The following is a 14,785-nucleotide window of genomic DNA, read 5'->3' as shown; positions in this document are numbered from 1 at the left end:
GAACGCTCAGTTCTTCCTGGGATCTCGCTGCGTGCGCTCGCCTTCACGGATGCGGAATCCGTCCGTGCGACCAATTATCGGTTCTTGACACTCACCGAGGATCACCACCGATCCCCGAAAGAAATCCAAACAGTCACAGTACATTAAACGCCGCCTTAGGCCCACATACAAGCACGCACGCGAACTCTTGGCGGGTGATGAAATTCGTGGATCTCGTTCCGTGTGTGTGATATACTATTGATTTCTCATCGGCAACTGAATCATCCGTCTATATACGAGATAGAGCGGCGAGAGTGGATAGCTTACCCAAACTATTCGAACTGCGTGGGGTGAGTTGGCAGAAAAGTGAACGAAAGGAAAGGCGAGGGAAAGTGAAAGGAAAATGCTGGGGGCTGGGGGCTGTAGGCTGTGTGCTCCTCCCACCTTTCAGCGCCTCACTTTTCCATTTTCCCACCTTTCCACCTTTCCGATTACACAATAGGACACACACCTTGGGCATGCATAACTATTTGCCCAGAAAGCGAACAAGATCGGAAATCTGCTTGGCAAATTGGGCCAAAAGATTCGCGTGACTGCAGCTGAGTGGCGCTTTTCCGCGATTTCCCCATTTCGAACCCCCCAGCCAGAACGGACCGACCGCACTTGTTAAATTAATATTATTATTTCTTTTGATATTTTGACATTTACGTGAGCAATGTTTGCATTGGCAATGAGCATCTGAGAACGGGAAATAGTGGCCGGCAGTGTATAGTATCTTTCCGTATAGGTACATATACGAGTATATAGAAGCTATAGCCATTGTCTCGCGGTGTTAATGGTTAATGCGTAGATGCTCATCCCCAATTTAGGCGCATAAGATAGCGGCAGCAGATATAGCCGATCACTCTTGCGGTCCGGGGCTAATTACCCGCCGTGATTTACAGGTGAAGCCTGCTCCTTTGTGTCCTTTTTCCCGTCCAAATGTTTATGCGCCCGCGGCTCTGTAAACAAACCGTCGCGAACTGCAGTTGTTGAGGCAACGATTGATGAGGGCCTGCGTTCTGGGGTAAACAAAACGGACTCACAAATCCAAACATTTCGATCGAATCGCAGTGGGGCGGCATGGGCATGGGTATCACAGGGTATGTGGCATTGACTCTGGACCGGGAGCCACCGGAGGTTGAGGCTGGCGCTCCGCCCTTTGTTTATTGTGCCTTGCATTTTCAAGTTTGAACTAAAATGTAAACTATGCAGGGATCACTGGCTCCGGCCCTTCGGGATCAGGTATTTATAGACGGACGCGGGCGGGAGAAAGTCGCCTGTTAAGGCCACCGAAGCCACCTCCGTTGGCCGTCGGCACTTCTCTTGGCCTCTGTGTACATTAACAGGACTTTGAACTCTTCCGCGGTCCAGAAATACGGCTCTTGTTCGCCCGGAGAGCGGAGACCACGCAATTTGCGCAGATTTGCGGCGGCATGGTAATGAAAATGGCAGGCGAAAAGTTAAATATTTTACCCGGTCCGTTCGCTTTCATTGTTCGGTTCACATGGAGTGCCCAACATTCGGTCAGATTGGGATCGGAAATGATTCACCATTTCCCCATGCAGTTGGAGGGAGACTAAGCTGCTTAAACACACTGAGGGTAAATGGCATAACATTTATATTTTCTTGGGTTTTCCATCTGTTTTAGTTATTATTTCATTGTCACATATACATATCACTCCTAGTTCAGTCTCAAAGAAGTTTAAATTAAAAGGTGCCATTTAATTATAGGAAATATTCTCGGAAAGGTGTGACATGAGTCATTTAGAAAAGAAGAATAACACCCACATAAAAACGTTATATATATCTACAAAATTCCTCAGTCTGTTCTTTCTGCTCCATCGACTTATGCTCCGTGTACAAAGTTCTTGGGGAGACTTCCAATGTTTTTCATTAGACTTCAAGGCATGAATCGGCGATGCGATCCCTACCCACCTTCCTTCTTCCTGTCATCTGCGATTACCGATCTGCAATCGCACGGGCCACGGAATAATTAATTAACGGCCTGTCACAGAAACATGCGACATTTCGTATGCCCCAAGCGATTCTGACATCGGAAATATGGCACAAACATTTCTCTGGGGGGAGGCACACGAGGGGGATAAACAGATTCGGGGGTTATTGGGGGATATTGGGGAGGCAGGATGGAGGAGGTACACCGATCACTTGTCAGCTGTTTTCCCCGGCGAATTCTCCGACGCATATTGTTCTTTAGAGACTTTTCAGTGTTTCGTGCTCGATGGAAATCGAGTACCGAAAATGACGTGATTAGGTGGAAACGGCATTCATTTGAGTGCTATATTTAAACGAGTACGCCAACCACCTGGGAACAGGGCCTCAGGTGGCGGGGCATATAAATAAATGGGCCGCAAATTGCCAAGACACAAGTTATGGATGTCTGGCGGCTTTAGCTCGCACCCACTCAAAGTCTGGGAGGGGGGAAAGGCGCGGAAATAATTCCTTCATGGAAAACCACTTTCGAACACCTTCGGCCACCTTGGCAGCCAGAATTCCGCTTAATTGCCGCAAAAACATTTTGATGTACTGCTCCCCGAGGAGCAGACGAGAATTGGCAGCTGAGGAGGCGCAACAGGTTGCAGATTTCGCTGGCGGGGGCGGATCGCAGATGCTCGGCTAGGGCGATCCGGGGGGATCTTCACCCACATATTCCCCCGAAAAAACAAAAATCTCGCCGCTGGCCTCAGGCGAAAAGCACACAGAGAATATTAGAGAAACCAACAAAACCGAAAGCAAGAGCAAACCCCAAACAGCCGCCGCATTATTGCACATGACCTCCTCAAGAGTGGATAGCCGCCCCGATCCGCCGATCTCAGTCCCCCGCAAAGGGGGTCTCCCCCCCAGATTCTTCAATGAGTTCGATTATTTAGACAATTTTTTGGGGCCAGCAAAATAAAGGAGAAAACTTTCACATGATAAACAAACGATCAAGTGCGTTGTGGGATTTGTAGAATTTTATGGCGCTGCACAGAACAAAAATTTATCATTTCGAGGAATAAAATATATATGTTTTTAATAAATATATGTTATATTTAAAATCAATTGAACCACTTTGCCCTTTGATAAAAATACTTAGAAATTTCGAAAATGGAAGATTGGTCTTTTGAGCATTTTTTGCTAGACTTGCGAGACAGTACAGTAAACTCTACAAACTGAGGAACTTCTTTTTGCCACACTGAAAACCCACCTGACTATGGCTGAACCAATTACGTGCGAGATTAATCAATGCCAAGACAACATGAACAAATTAAGCGCACTCATTTCGACATAAATTTATTTGACCACGCAAAGAGGCGAAGAAGATGGCCAACAGCAGAGCAGCAGCAACAAATCGGCATTACCGAGCCGCAAAGCAGCCAACAAGTGCCAGAATCAGAATCAGAATGCAATATGCAGTATGCAATGACGTTAATCATACGCCCCGTGGGCTCTGCTCACCCTCAACCCGGCGCAAATGCAATGGTTCCCATTCGGCAATGATGATGATACAGACGACTTTGGCTCACATCTCGGACTCTGAGTGTGGCCTCTCGACTCTGTCCTTAATTATAAATTGATGCATTTTCAAATAAACAAACAAGAATTATGGCGTAAGCACCGGGAGGGAAAGATCTATGATAGGTGGGATGATAGATGGCGACGATTGCGCTGGGGCCGTGCGTTCCAAAGGGGAATCTAGCGTCGAGAAATCCGAATATCGGTGTATTTTGTGCATTTTCAAAGCCGTAATGAGCCACCAATTAGAGTTGAAAGCCTTTGATTAATGGGGATACCATTTGATTTAAGAATTTCACACCCCATTCGGAAATACGAGTATTCTATTAATATAAATCTTGAAATGGAATTGTTATAGTAAAATTACATATTAAGTGTAATATAGATAAATAAATGAGGAATTTCTTAGCGGGGGTTACAAGCAGAGTGAATATTGAAAACTGCCAAATTAATTTATAGGTTTATACTTTGACGATCTTGTGGTCTATTTTAGCTAGGTAATGACGCACCTAGTGCGCATTAGCAGGTTGCTATTATATATCAGTGTTTCGGGACTAGTCATGCTGTTTTCATCATAGAAATTCCCCAATCTCTTGCAGGCATTTCACCATCACCTCACCACGATGACGAAGGACCAGCAGGCCACGCCCATTCCCGAGGAGCTGTACAATCTCACCCAGCTAGCTGAGGTCACCTTGGCGGCGGGTCCCTTGATCACCGCCATGGAGAAGCCACCGGCCAGCGTGTATGCCTCCTCGGACGACGACTCCAACTACTACAGCCACAAGGTGTTCGACCGCAGGAAACTGCGCCGCTGCACCATCTCCGACTCGAACTCCTGCACCAGCAGCAGTGCCAGCTCCACGTCCAGCCTGCAGTCCTCGGAGGACCAACAGGGACACCCACCGGAGCACCGTCACCCGGAGCAGGGGGAGATCCTCAACGCCAACTCGCTGCTGGAGGACGAGCACATCTGCCCCGAGTGCGGCAAGAAGTATTCCACGTCCTCCAACCTGGCGCGTCATAGACAAACCCACAGGTGAAGATTATAATAATTAGGTTAGGGGATTTGTGATTGAATGGGAAGTGGCATAAATTTAATAGTTTTGAAGTTGAATATGTGACAATACAACTTGGTATACATATATGACTGCTTAAATAAATATATATTAAACTTGTAAATAATTACATTTAGTAAAGCCTAATTTTCAAGATACATCCTTGTCTCCCAAAGACCGTATAATAATGAATGGAGAATGCCATTCTTCTGTAGTAAACTTGCGATTTACATAAAACCAATTTCCCAACTCCAGGTCGATTATGGACAAGAAGGCGCGCCACTGTCCCTACTGCGAGAAGGTGTACGTCTCGATGCCCGCGTACTCGATGCACATGCGCACCCACAACCAGGGATGCGAGTGCCAGTTCTGCGGCAAGAGCTTCTCGAGGCCCTGGCTGCTGCAGGGCCACATCAGGACCCACACCGGGGAGAAGCCCTTCAAGTGCGGCGTCTGCGAGAAGGCCTTCGCCGACAAGAGCAACCTGCGGGCCCACATCCAGACCCACTCGAACACCAAGCCGCACACCTGCACCCGCTGCGGCAAGGCCTTCGCCCTGAAGTCCTACCTGTACAAGCACGAGGAGTCCTCCTGCATGAAGAACCGCGGCGGGGTGACGGGATCGGGATCGGGAGGTGGAGCCTTGAGTAACAGAAGCCCCACTTCTCCAAAGCGGCAGCAGTTGGAGGTGGGAGCCTCCTCCAATTCGGAGATGGGTCCCGGATCTCCTGCCCCAGTGGTGAGTGCTAACTTTTACCATCAATTTACAATAGTAAATTGAGCAGGAAAACTTAAGCCATAACAAAGAATTGCATGCTGAATAACCCAAGAAAGTTCAGAATTTCTTTTAGTGTTTCGTTCTGCATTTAAGTCATTTCTATTTTCATCTTGCTTCAGATCGCTCCCGATTCGGCAAAGTCCACGCTGGCCAACAAGCTGTTGCAGAAGGAGAAGGAGCGCAGGCAGGCGGCCCTGGCCTTTCAGCACTATCCAGGTGGTCCGGAAATGCCGCCTTACACCCACTCCGCTGCCGCCTTGGAGGAGTACGAGAAGTTCAAGCGGATCAACGTGATCCAGCCGACGGTGCTGCCGCACAGGGTCTCCGGTCTCTACCCGGACCTGCACCCCAACCACCACTTTCCCTACCACTTTCCGGCCCAGGCCACGCCCACCACTCAGGGGGCGGTCGTTACAGCCACCGCGCAGGAACAGCCCGTGGATTTCTCGCCCAAGAACAACTTCACGCACTCGGCCAAGACGAGTCCTTTCGAGCGGACCGGGAACTACGCCATCATGGCATAGGACGTCCGGAGGACTGGACACCAAGCAAAAGACACCGGAGAGAACAAGAGCACTTAAGCAATTCGAGGAGACCTTTGCTAGCACCCACTAAACACTTAATCCAACCAAACGCCCACTTTCTTACTGTAGTCAACGAATATGTGATAAAAATGCAAAAGAGCTAAAGTACCATTAGAGAGTAGATGATTCCAGAGCGCAGAGGACGTAGAGACGTAGAGCTTATCGCAAGCGGAGAGCTAACTCATCTCCAGTAACTCCAAAGAAGAGGTAGATTTATAGAGACACAAGGTTGGATCGATCCCCCGGTCGATTGATCGTTTGATCTTCACTTAGTTGTAATAAGAGACTTCTTAGAGACTTGCCAAGAACAGCGACAAAAAACCAATGTAACCAGTATTTTTTTATAGCACATACGACCGTCGATCGTAAGAACGAGAGGTACTTACTGTATATCATCCCGAATCCGATCGAACACCGCAGCAAAGCTACAAACTTTACATATATACTCTCATCTAGCATTATGATTTTACAAGCAACTAGGCGTATGTCCAAAGATATTTCGATATTTCTGCAAACAAGCACTTACTAACCCCATTAATCACTTCGCATTAAGGCACCGGCCGACTTCCTGCTTCCGGCACGGAAGTCGGTCCAAAACGAGAGATTTCTAGTCTTTATATTTAAATTCGGCGCACACTCAGCGGACAGAAAGGGGCTTCCCCGATCTCCCCACGATCCTTTGTGCGTGTCGTTATTTTAAGCACTTTACGGCCGCATGTGGTGCAATAATTGACATAACTGTAACACTAATTAGCCTCTACCACATATAGAAATTTGTATAATTATGTTTTAGCGTTTCGTAGACACTATCACTATCATGTAGATATCGAGAGACAGACACCCACTGCATTTCGCACTCTCACTCAACTCGATTCGATTCGCTCCGATTCGACCTACAGCTAAACGCACCAAAGATACACCGATTTAGATGCATACGCGTATGCCTACCTTTATATACTCGTACTTACCATATACACCAAAAGATATATATATATACACGTATACGTAGCTCTTAAACTGTATTATAGATTTGCACATCAATTCGAATTAAACGAGAGATCCACTGATCCCCAAAAAATGTAACAAGTAAACTGACTTTTCTATTGAACTTGGGAGGAGATGAATGGGGTCACCTTACGGTGATAAGACATCCTCGATCTCAATAACCAATCACCGATTAATCAGGCACCATCCAAAGTATCCTTAAACAATTTTTAATTGGCTGCCCAGGCGGTGAAAAACGAGTTTAAAAAAACCGGAAATTTTGTCTGCAATCAGTGTGTGGGGATTGGGAATCGCGGTAGGAATGCTCCAAATAAGGGTATAAATGCGACGGCCAAGGAACAAAATAACAAAAACAACGTAAAACGGTAAAAACAGGGTCAAGGATGCGGCCATTAGTTCTCCTTGGGCGAGTCTCGCTCGCGAACGCCTAATCCCAAACCCAACCCCAATCGTGAGGTGGAGGTGCCCGCGGATACCGACGCGTAGGGATTGACCAGCTTCAGGACCGGCTGCTCCTGAATGTCGCCCACGGTTTCCACGGGGCTCTTTCGCTTTCCGCCGCAGCGGACGACCAGGTCCTCGTAGCTCTTGTTGTGCAGGAGGCACACCAGGATCACGGTCATGTTGTCGCCGCCAAGTCCGCCCATTTGGCCGTCCGGAGACAGGCAGCTGTTCATCAGGTCCTCGCAGATGGCCTGCGGCTCGAGGCCCTCGCAGATGCGCCTGCGCACGAACTGGCCCACCTCGGCACTGGTCATCACGTCCCAGATGCCGTCGCAGGCCAGCAGGACGAACTCCCAGTCGTCGGTGATGTCGCGGATCTCCACGTCCGGGTTGGCGGTCACGATCTGCTCCTCGGGACTCTTCAGCGAATTCTTCTTGTAGATGAAGTCACCGAGGGCGCGGGAGAGCGCCAGGTTGCCGTTCACCCGGTTGAACTCCACCCAGCCGCCGCCGGCGAGGATTCTCCTGGTCTCCGCCTCGTCGTTGGGCTTGTGGTCCACGGACAGGGCCTGCACCACTCCCGAGATGCAGGCGATGGCCCGGGAGTCGCCGGCGTTGGCGCAGTACAGGCGCCGCTCCCTGATGAGCACCACCACGGCAGTGGAGCCTGCGCTCTGCTCCCCGAACGTGCCGTTGTGCAGCATCTCGCGATCGAAGTCAAGGAAGGCCCTCTTCAGGGCCACCTCCACGCCGTTGTCCCGGTACTCGGGCCTCTTGGTCACGAACTTGTGCAGGTGCTTGCCCGCGAACTTGGCCACCCCTGCGCCGCCGTGGCCATCATAGACGGCGAAGAAGGCCGCCTGCGGGTCCTCCGGCAGCGCCAGAATGTGGGTGTGCGCGTCCTCCATCTCCACGCGCCACCCCTGCATGCAGCTGGAGCCCACGCGGTAGGCGGCGTTGCCGCAGCAGGCCGAGTCCTTCGTGGTCACCGGCTCCGACAGCGTCTGGCCCATGGTGAACTTAAGGAACGGGTAAGGCATCATCATCGTCAGGAGCGCCAGCTACTCACTCTGCTATTAGTAATGCTCTCGATCTTTGTTCGGGTCAATGGGCTGACTGAGGTCCGGCGAACGGAGGCTTCCTGGCTTCAGGAAATCCCTTCAGTTAGAGGAGTAAATAAGTCTAGTCTGTCCGGGATCGCCCAAACGGGTTTTGGAATTTAGCCAACTAACTCGACAGTGTCTACTCCGCTGCGAGAAGCTATTGATGGATTTTGATATGAATCCGAGACCTGTTCTAATTTTGGAACTGAACAGATTATAATATTGTATTTTTTGAAATAACTTTTGCCATCAAATTTAAAATTCGCGCTTTAGACTCTAACGTACTTAAGCATCGTTACGTTACGTAACGTTTAATCGTTTGAGCAGCCATGATTCTCACCACGTTTCCGTAACCCCTCAGCCCTTTCTACACCCATGCCTAACAAAGCACTTGGTCTTTTTTAGTGCATTTTCTGGAAGATACAACATTGAATTTAATTTCTGAATTTTTAAATAAAAACTTGGAAGCCCAATCCAACATGTCCACGAGGTGGTACCCCATTTACCAGCGCGGAAATCCGCAACTGCGAGTTTTCCTTCCTAACTTCTGGATGAAGTTGATTCGGCCCACGGAGGAGCAGCCCCCAAATGTGGTCACCTTTTCGGTTTCAATGGAAATGACCAAGTATGATGTGCGTAGCTACCTAGAGAAGATTTATAAACTGCCAGTAGTGGATGTTCGCACACGAATTGCCTTAGGAGAGACCAAGAGAGATCAGACTTACGGATACATCACCAAGAAAGACGATGTAAAACTTGCTTATGTAACATTGGTATGGTTTTCTAGTTTCCCTTAGTTTACAACTAGATTATATCAATTTGTTCCTATATTTCAGCCCCGTGAAGAGTCTTTCGTTTTCCCCGACTTCTTCGCGGAAAAGGCTGAGAAACAGGCCAAAGAAGAAAAGTCCCTAGATGAATCTAAAGCCGGTTTCCGCAAATTTTTGGACAGAAATAAGAAGCGACCCGGCACGCCAGGCTGGTTTTCCATTTAATTGTTAGTTCATAGCATAAGATTTCTGTTGTTTCAACGGGTAATTAAACATTTATTTCGAAAGTCCGAATTAACACAAAGCTGGGCTTTAATTTGTGGGGAGCAAACCTCAGTTTTTGGGGGATTTGTAAAGTTGTTCGTAACTATTTTGCCTGCTTGACGGCGGCAGCGACCCAGGCCCGAATTTTGTCCTCATCCTGAAGGCCTACCATGCGCTGAACTTCCTTGCCGTTCTGCATGACCACCAGGACGGGAACGGCGGCCACATCGTAATCCAAAGCCAATTCGCTGTGTTCATCTATATCCACTTTGGCCAATTTTATGGAACCTGCCTGTTCGCCCACAATGTTTTCGATTCTCGGGGTCAACAGCTTACAGGGATTGCACCAACTATAATTATCAATACAGACATCAGATAGTGATATTTAAGGATATAATAAACCAAACTTACGTAGCAAAAAAGTCCACAATCACGGGCTGCTGGCTGTTCTTGACTTTCTTATCGAAGTCTTCGGTACTTTGAACTTTGAAGATCTCTTGCCGCCCCGCAGAAACTGACAATGTGCGGAATTGTGGCCCAATGACCAAACGACGCGACGTTTGTCCTAGGACATTTAATACCTGTCGCTGCATGGCGTATTTTCTGTGTTATTTAAGTGCGAAATACTAGAATTGATTGCAAAATAATGACAAGAGAATCACAACAACAACAAAGCGGTGTGGAATTGCCAGATGTTGGACCCGACAGTGTTGCCACCCATGTGTGAAGTGACTGATAACGTAACTGTTAATTTTCAGTGAAGTTTTTACATATGCTTTATATTAACTTTATAAACATACACATTGTTTACAAAAAGAATATCAATATATCGACGATATTTCCTTATTTACTGACATTTCTTAGTATTTAAAATTTTTTTTGCTAACTTTTTTAAATTTGTTACATAGTTGTGACTGGTACTGTTTCCTTGTTGTTATGCATAAGGTGGCATCTCTGGAGCAAAGATTTTTATGAATTTTGGGGTGTGCACACACTGACATTTGGTGGCTGCCACTTTTTTTTGAGAACTGAGCTGCATATTTTTGTTTTGTCGTAATAATATCAGAAGTGCTCGGTTAAAATTCAAGTGTTAGACGCGCTGTACGGTCGGTAATCAACGGGTAATTGATTAGCGTAGTTAAAAAGCGGAGAGACCTAGGTGGAAGACAAGAAACGTCGGGCCAATTAGCGAAATTGCCCTGCGAATTGCGCAAATGGCTAATGGAACTTTCGGACAACTTGGGTTAAACTGAAGGCCAAGGATCCATAAAAGACATCACGATGGACGACCTGTCGCAGGGCGACATTTGCCGGGTGTGCAGATGCGAGGCGCAACCGGATAGGCCTTTATTTTACCCGTGCATTTGCACGGGATCAATCAAGTATATTCACCAGGACTGTCTCATGCAATGGATGCGCTACTCGCACAAAGAATACTGCGAACTATGCGGCTACCGCTTCAGTTTTCAGCCGATCTATGCCCCGGATATGCCCCGTGTCCTGCCACTGAAGGACGTCCTCGTTGGTCTGATGTCAGCGGTTTTGGAGGGCGCCCGCTGCTGGTTGCACTACTCTCTGGTGGGCATGGCCTGGTTTGGAGTGGTCCCGCTGTCCGCCTACAGAACCTACCGGTATCTGTTCCGGGCCAGCTCCTTTGACATGATTCTCACGCTGCCTTTCGACATTTTCTCCATGGAAAACCTGGCGGCTGACGCATTTCGCGGCTGTTTTGTGGTCACGTGTACGCTTTTATCCTTCATAGGATTGGTCTGGCTGCGCGAGCAGATCCTCCACGGCGGCGGGCCCGATTGGCTGGAGCGGGACGACGCTCCCCTGCAGGCCGCAGCTGCTAATCCTGCGCCTGCTCCCGCTGCAGAAGCGGCTCCTTTGCCCCAGGACGACAACAACAACGGTGATGCACCGCAAGATGTGCCTATGGATAACGAAGCTCCTGCACCGGCTGACAACGAGGCACAGGATGCACAAGCCCGGGAAGCAGCTCCTGCAGCTCCAGCTGCCGCCGTGGACGCCGATGCTGACGAGCCGAATTGGAATCCCATGGAGTGGGATCGTGCCGCCGAGGAACTTACTTGGGAACGTCTTCTCGGCCTTGATGGCTCGCTGGTTTTCCTGGAGCACGTCTTCTGGATCATCTCTCTGAACACAATGTTCATCTTCACCTTCGCGTTTTGTCCGTACTGCGTGGGAAACTTTATCCTCAGCTCAATGGATCTTCTACAACCGGAGAAGCCACTGCTCCACTTTCACGGCCTGATTACCACTTTATTCGGCTACTGCTGTATAGGCCTGACCCTCGTAGTGCTGCACTTCTTCGCAAGGGTATTCCGTCTGCGCAGGGTTTGCTGGTTTATTGGACTTTGCTACATTGTGGTCAAAGTGTCACTTCTTTCTGTGGTGGAAATCGGAGTACTGCCCCTCATTTGCGGCTGGTGGCTGGACATCTGCTCGTTGCCCTTACTGGACGCCAGTCTTAAGGATCGCAAGGCCAGCTTTAAGGCGGCTCCTGGAACCTCCCTCTTCGTTCATTGGATGTTCGGCATGGTCTACGTTTACTACTTCGCTGCCTTTATCTCGCTGCTGAGAGAAGTTTTACGACCGGGAGTTCTCTGGATCTTCCGAAATGTCAACGATCCGGACTTCAGTCCAATCCAGGAGATGATCCATGTGCCCATTGTACGTCACATCCGTCGTCTGGTTGCTTCGGCCATGATCTTCGGTTTCGCCGTACTTTTGATGCTTTGGTTGCCGATTAGGATACTGCAGGTGGCATGGCCGAATTTCTTGCCGTATGCTCTGAGCGGCGATGCTGAGGTCAATGATCTTAGTTTGCAACTACTGCTTCTGCAGGTGAGTTAATGGCTTATTGCCCTTATTCTCTTATCGTGACGCGCTTTTATTTCTTATTTCAGATTGTTTTACCTGGGTTCTTTGAGCAAACCCAGACGCGTATCTGGCTAAAGGGATTACTTCGCATTTGGTGCACAGCGGTGGCTTGGATGCTTGGCATTCGGAGCTACCTTCTGCCGGCACCGGAACCGGAGCCCGAAAACACGGCGGCTGGCGAAGAAGGCGTAGAGAATGCGGCTGGCGAAAATGGCAACCAAGAGGTAGAAGGAGAGGCAGCCGCTGCACCACCGCCACCGCCGCCTCCACCGCCACCACCAGCAGAACCGGCACCTGCACCGCGGAACCTTGCCGCCGCCCATCAGGCCATTATGCAAAGAGATGCTCCAGTCGGATTTCAACCGTACGACAAGCCCTCGCTGTTCGCCTTTCGTCTGTGCGCCCTCTTGTCACTTATGTGCTTGTCCATCGTTTGCGCAGCCATGTTGACACTCACGGTCCCCGTTTACATTGGGCGACGGCTGATGATGCTCTGGACCGGCCAGCCGGGTGAGAAGGCAGCGGGAGCGGCAGCTGCAGCAGGAGCAGCGGGAGTGGCTGCAAATCTAGCGCCAGTCGATCCAGAGGGTGCCAGAAAGAACGAGCGGCTTCTGCGATCACACGAACTATACACAGCTGAGATTGGCGGTTACCTGTGCTGGATTGTTTGCCGGGGAGTGGCCGTTGTGGTCACCTTGCTGCCCCAGGGACGAGCGGCTATTGTCAGTAAGCTGAAGCACTGGGCCCGAGTGGCTCTGCAATATGCCCTGCCGGTGCTAACGCTCCTCGGAATCTTTGTGTTGGTCCCTCTGCTGTTTGGACTACTGTTGGAACTGGTGGTGGTCATCCCCCTACGGGTGCCGTTGCGCAAGACACCCATACATTTCCTGTGGCAGGATTGGGCCCTTGGAGTGCTTTACAGTAAGATAGCCATCGCCTTGACTTTGATGGGTCCGGATTGGCATTTAAAGCGAGCTCTGGAGCGAGCCTACATGGATGGACTGCGCGATTTTGACTTGAAGTTTGTGATGAGGGACTTGGCGGTGCCGGTGGTTACCACTTTTGGCCTGGCTTTGGCCGTTCCCTATGTAATGGCCCACATGGTGTTTCCGATTTTCCTAGCCGACGCCTATGCGCGGCATGCCGTGACCCGACTCGTGTATCCTGTTAGCTTCATCGTGGTGGGCAGCATCTGCTTCGTTTTGTTCCAGATCAAGCAGCTTAAGAAGCTTTACCTGTCAATCAAGGTGGACAAATATCTGGTGGGCCAGCGACTGGTCAACTACGAGCACCGCAAGAAGCAGCAGCAACAGCAGCAACAACAGGAGGAGGAGGAACAGCAGCGGGCGGCCAGGGAGCTAAAGGAGAACCAGGAGAGGGACCGCGAGCGGGTACGGGAGCAGCTGGTCCAGGAGCAGGAGTTGGCTGAGCTTCTGTAACGAGATCAGGTGCGAATTCGGGGTTATTATCTGCAAAAGATTGGGGAAACAACTGGTTTATATTTTTATTCAGGTTTTAAGATTTTTAAATTGAAAACAAAATTGTTAAAGTTAACTCGTCGAATCGGTAAAGAAGTTTTCGTATTTTCACACTAATTTATTATATTATCATTTCATTTGTAAAAATTGTGCAAAGGGGAACTTTTAAATGGTTTTTTTATGGACTCCAAATTCAAAGATACTAATTTAACTGTGTATTAAAAGAGCATACGAAAAAAGATCTTAAACCATTCAGAATAAAGGATTTCCATTTTTTTATTTAAAGATTTTTATTTCAACCCGACAAGGAGGATGCCACGAGAAGCTATCCTGCGCTTTTTCATCGCCAAGCTGCTCCTGCTGCTGATATATATCGGTCTAGTATCTGCTGCCCTGCCAAAACGGATGGTTTGAAAAATTTCGAGTGAAATAAACCTACTTTACCCTCGCTTCGTTCCTTTCCCCCACTTTAGTTAACTTTCGTTATATATTAAAAATGTGTTAGCTTCAATTGTTGTTAAATCCCTAACCCTATACCGCTTATAGAGCCTAAGTTGTATGATATTTTAAGGCAGTCAGACAAAAACCTGCGCAATGTCAGTGATTTTAAATTGATTAATCCATTGACAGTGTTGAAACCTTGTATTAGAGCCGTATGCAGAAACTATATTTCAAAATTGTCAACCGAGCAAAAATTCTAAAGACCCTGAAGTAAACTAAATCCAAATCCAACATGGTAAAAGTGGTGAAAATAAACGGATAGTGGAAAAGAAAAAAAAAAAACATTTTCGAGCTAGCTTTACGAACTGTAAAAATTATATATGTATACATTATAAATATAACTGATTTAAAATTAATTAATA

The 14,785-nt window shown here is 48.5% G+C and overlaps 5 protein-coding genes across 5 annotated transcripts; 3 read left to right on the top strand and 2 right to left on the bottom strand.

Moving 5' to 3' along the window:
* On the top strand, window positions 1-7,045 carry LOC108099793 (protein snail homolog Sna). Its single transcript, XM_017203425.2, has 4 exons — window positions 1-329; window positions 4,134-4,573; window positions 4,848-5,331; window positions 5,490-7,045. The coding sequence occupies exons 2-4, from the start codon at window positions 4,158-4,160 to the stop codon at window positions 5,892-5,894; spliced, it is 1,305 nt and encodes a 434-aa protein (XP_017058914.1). The 5' UTR covers window positions 1-329; window positions 4,134-4,157; the 3' UTR covers window positions 5,895-7,045.
* Window positions 7,046-7,152: 107 nt separating this feature from the next.
* LOC108099806 (probable protein phosphatase 2C T23F11.1) lies at window positions 7,153-8,673 on the bottom strand. The gene is made up of 2 exons (XM_017203433.2): window positions 8,473-8,673; window positions 7,153-8,422 (listed from the first exon to the last, which is right to left on the bottom strand). Exon 2 carries the CDS (start codon window positions 8,414-8,416, stop codon window positions 7,352-7,354), a length of 1,065 nt encoding a protein of 354 aa, XP_017058922.1. The 5' UTR covers window positions 8,417-8,422; window positions 8,473-8,673; the 3' UTR covers window positions 7,153-7,351.
* A 219-nt stretch (window positions 8,674-8,892) lies between these two features.
* LOC108099689 (39S ribosomal protein L23, mitochondrial) lies at window positions 8,893-9,580 on the top strand. Its single transcript, XM_017203321.2, has 2 exons — window positions 8,893-9,279; window positions 9,343-9,580. Exons 1-2 carry the CDS (start codon window positions 8,986-8,988, stop codon window positions 9,499-9,501), a joined length of 453 nt encoding a protein of 150 aa, XP_017058810.1. The 5' UTR covers window positions 8,893-8,985; the 3' UTR covers window positions 9,502-9,580.
* Window positions 9,523-10,225, bottom strand: LOC108099703 (thioredoxin, mitochondrial). Its single transcript, XM_017203328.2, has 2 exons — window positions 9,952-10,225; window positions 9,523-9,890 (listed from the first exon to the last, which is right to left on the bottom strand). Exons 1-2 carry the CDS (start codon window positions 10,131-10,133, stop codon window positions 9,644-9,646), a joined length of 429 nt encoding a protein of 142 aa, XP_017058817.1. The 5' UTR covers window positions 10,134-10,225; the 3' UTR covers window positions 9,523-9,643.
* A 290-nt stretch (window positions 10,226-10,515) lies between these two features.
* Window positions 10,516-14,433, top strand: LOC108099675 (E3 ubiquitin-protein ligase MARCHF6). The gene is made up of 3 exons (XM_017203317.1): window positions 10,516-12,408; window positions 12,471-13,892; window positions 14,209-14,433. Exons 1-2 carry the CDS (start codon window positions 10,822-10,824, stop codon window positions 13,881-13,883), a joined length of 3,000 nt encoding a protein of 999 aa, XP_017058806.1. The 5' UTR covers window positions 10,516-10,821; the 3' UTR covers window positions 13,884-13,892; window positions 14,209-14,433.
* Window positions 14,434-14,785: the final 352 nt, after the last annotated feature.

Source organism: Drosophila ficusphila, unplaced genomic scaffold (assembly GCF_018152265.1).
Source record: "Drosophila ficusphila isolate 14025-0441.05 unplaced genomic scaffold, ASM1815226v1 contig_286, whole genome shotgun sequence".
Taxonomy (NCBI): domain Eukaryota; kingdom Metazoa; phylum Arthropoda; class Insecta; order Diptera; family Drosophilidae; genus Drosophila; species Drosophila ficusphila.
Note: the sequence above shows the minus strand (reverse complement) of the source record. Positions and strands in the feature narration are given on the sequence as shown.

What these genes read in the sequence shown, in the direction of transcription:
- LOC108099793 (XM_017203425.2), top strand. Translation starts at nt 4,158, where the DNA reads ATGACGAAGGACCAGCAGGCCACGCCCATTCCCGAGGAGCTGTACAAT. An exon ending in CGTCATAGACAAACCCACAG is followed by an intron (nt 4,574 to 4,847) that starts GTGAAGATTATA and finishes TCCCAACTCCAG; the next exon opens with GTCGATTATGGACAAGAAGG. An exon ending in CCGGATCTCCTGCCCCAGTG is followed by an intron (nt 5,332 to 5,489) that starts GTGAGTGCTAAC and finishes ATCTTGCTTCAG; the next exon opens with ATCGCTCCCGATTCGGCAAA.
- LOC108099806 (XM_017203433.2), bottom strand. Translation starts at nt 8,416, where the DNA reads ATGGGCCAGACGCTGTCGGAGCCGGTGACCACGAAGGACTCGGCCTGC.
- LOC108099689 (XM_017203321.2), top strand. Translation starts at nt 8,986, where the DNA reads ATGTCCACGAGGTGGTACCCCATTTACCAGCGCGGAAATCCGCAACTG. An exon ending in AACTTGCTTATGTAACATTG is followed by an intron (nt 9,280 to 9,342) that starts GTATGGTTTTCT and finishes CCTATATTTCAG; the next exon opens with CCCCGTGAAGAGTCTTTCGT.
- LOC108099703 (XM_017203328.2), bottom strand. Translation starts at nt 10,133, where the DNA reads ATGCAGCGACAGGTATTAAATGTCCTAGGACAAACGTCGCGTCGTTTG. An exon ending in ATTGTGGACTTTTTTGCTAC is followed by an intron (nt 9,891 to 9,951) that starts GTAAGTTTGGTT and finishes TGATAATTATAG; the next exon opens with TTGGTGCAATCCCTGTAAGC.
- LOC108099675 (XM_017203317.1), top strand. Translation starts at nt 10,822, where the DNA reads ATGGACGACCTGTCGCAGGGCGACATTTGCCGGGTGTGCAGATGCGAG. An exon ending in TGCAACTACTGCTTCTGCAG is followed by an intron (nt 12,409 to 12,470) that starts GTGAGTTAATGG and finishes TTCTTATTTCAG; the next exon opens with ATTGTTTTACCTGGGTTCTT.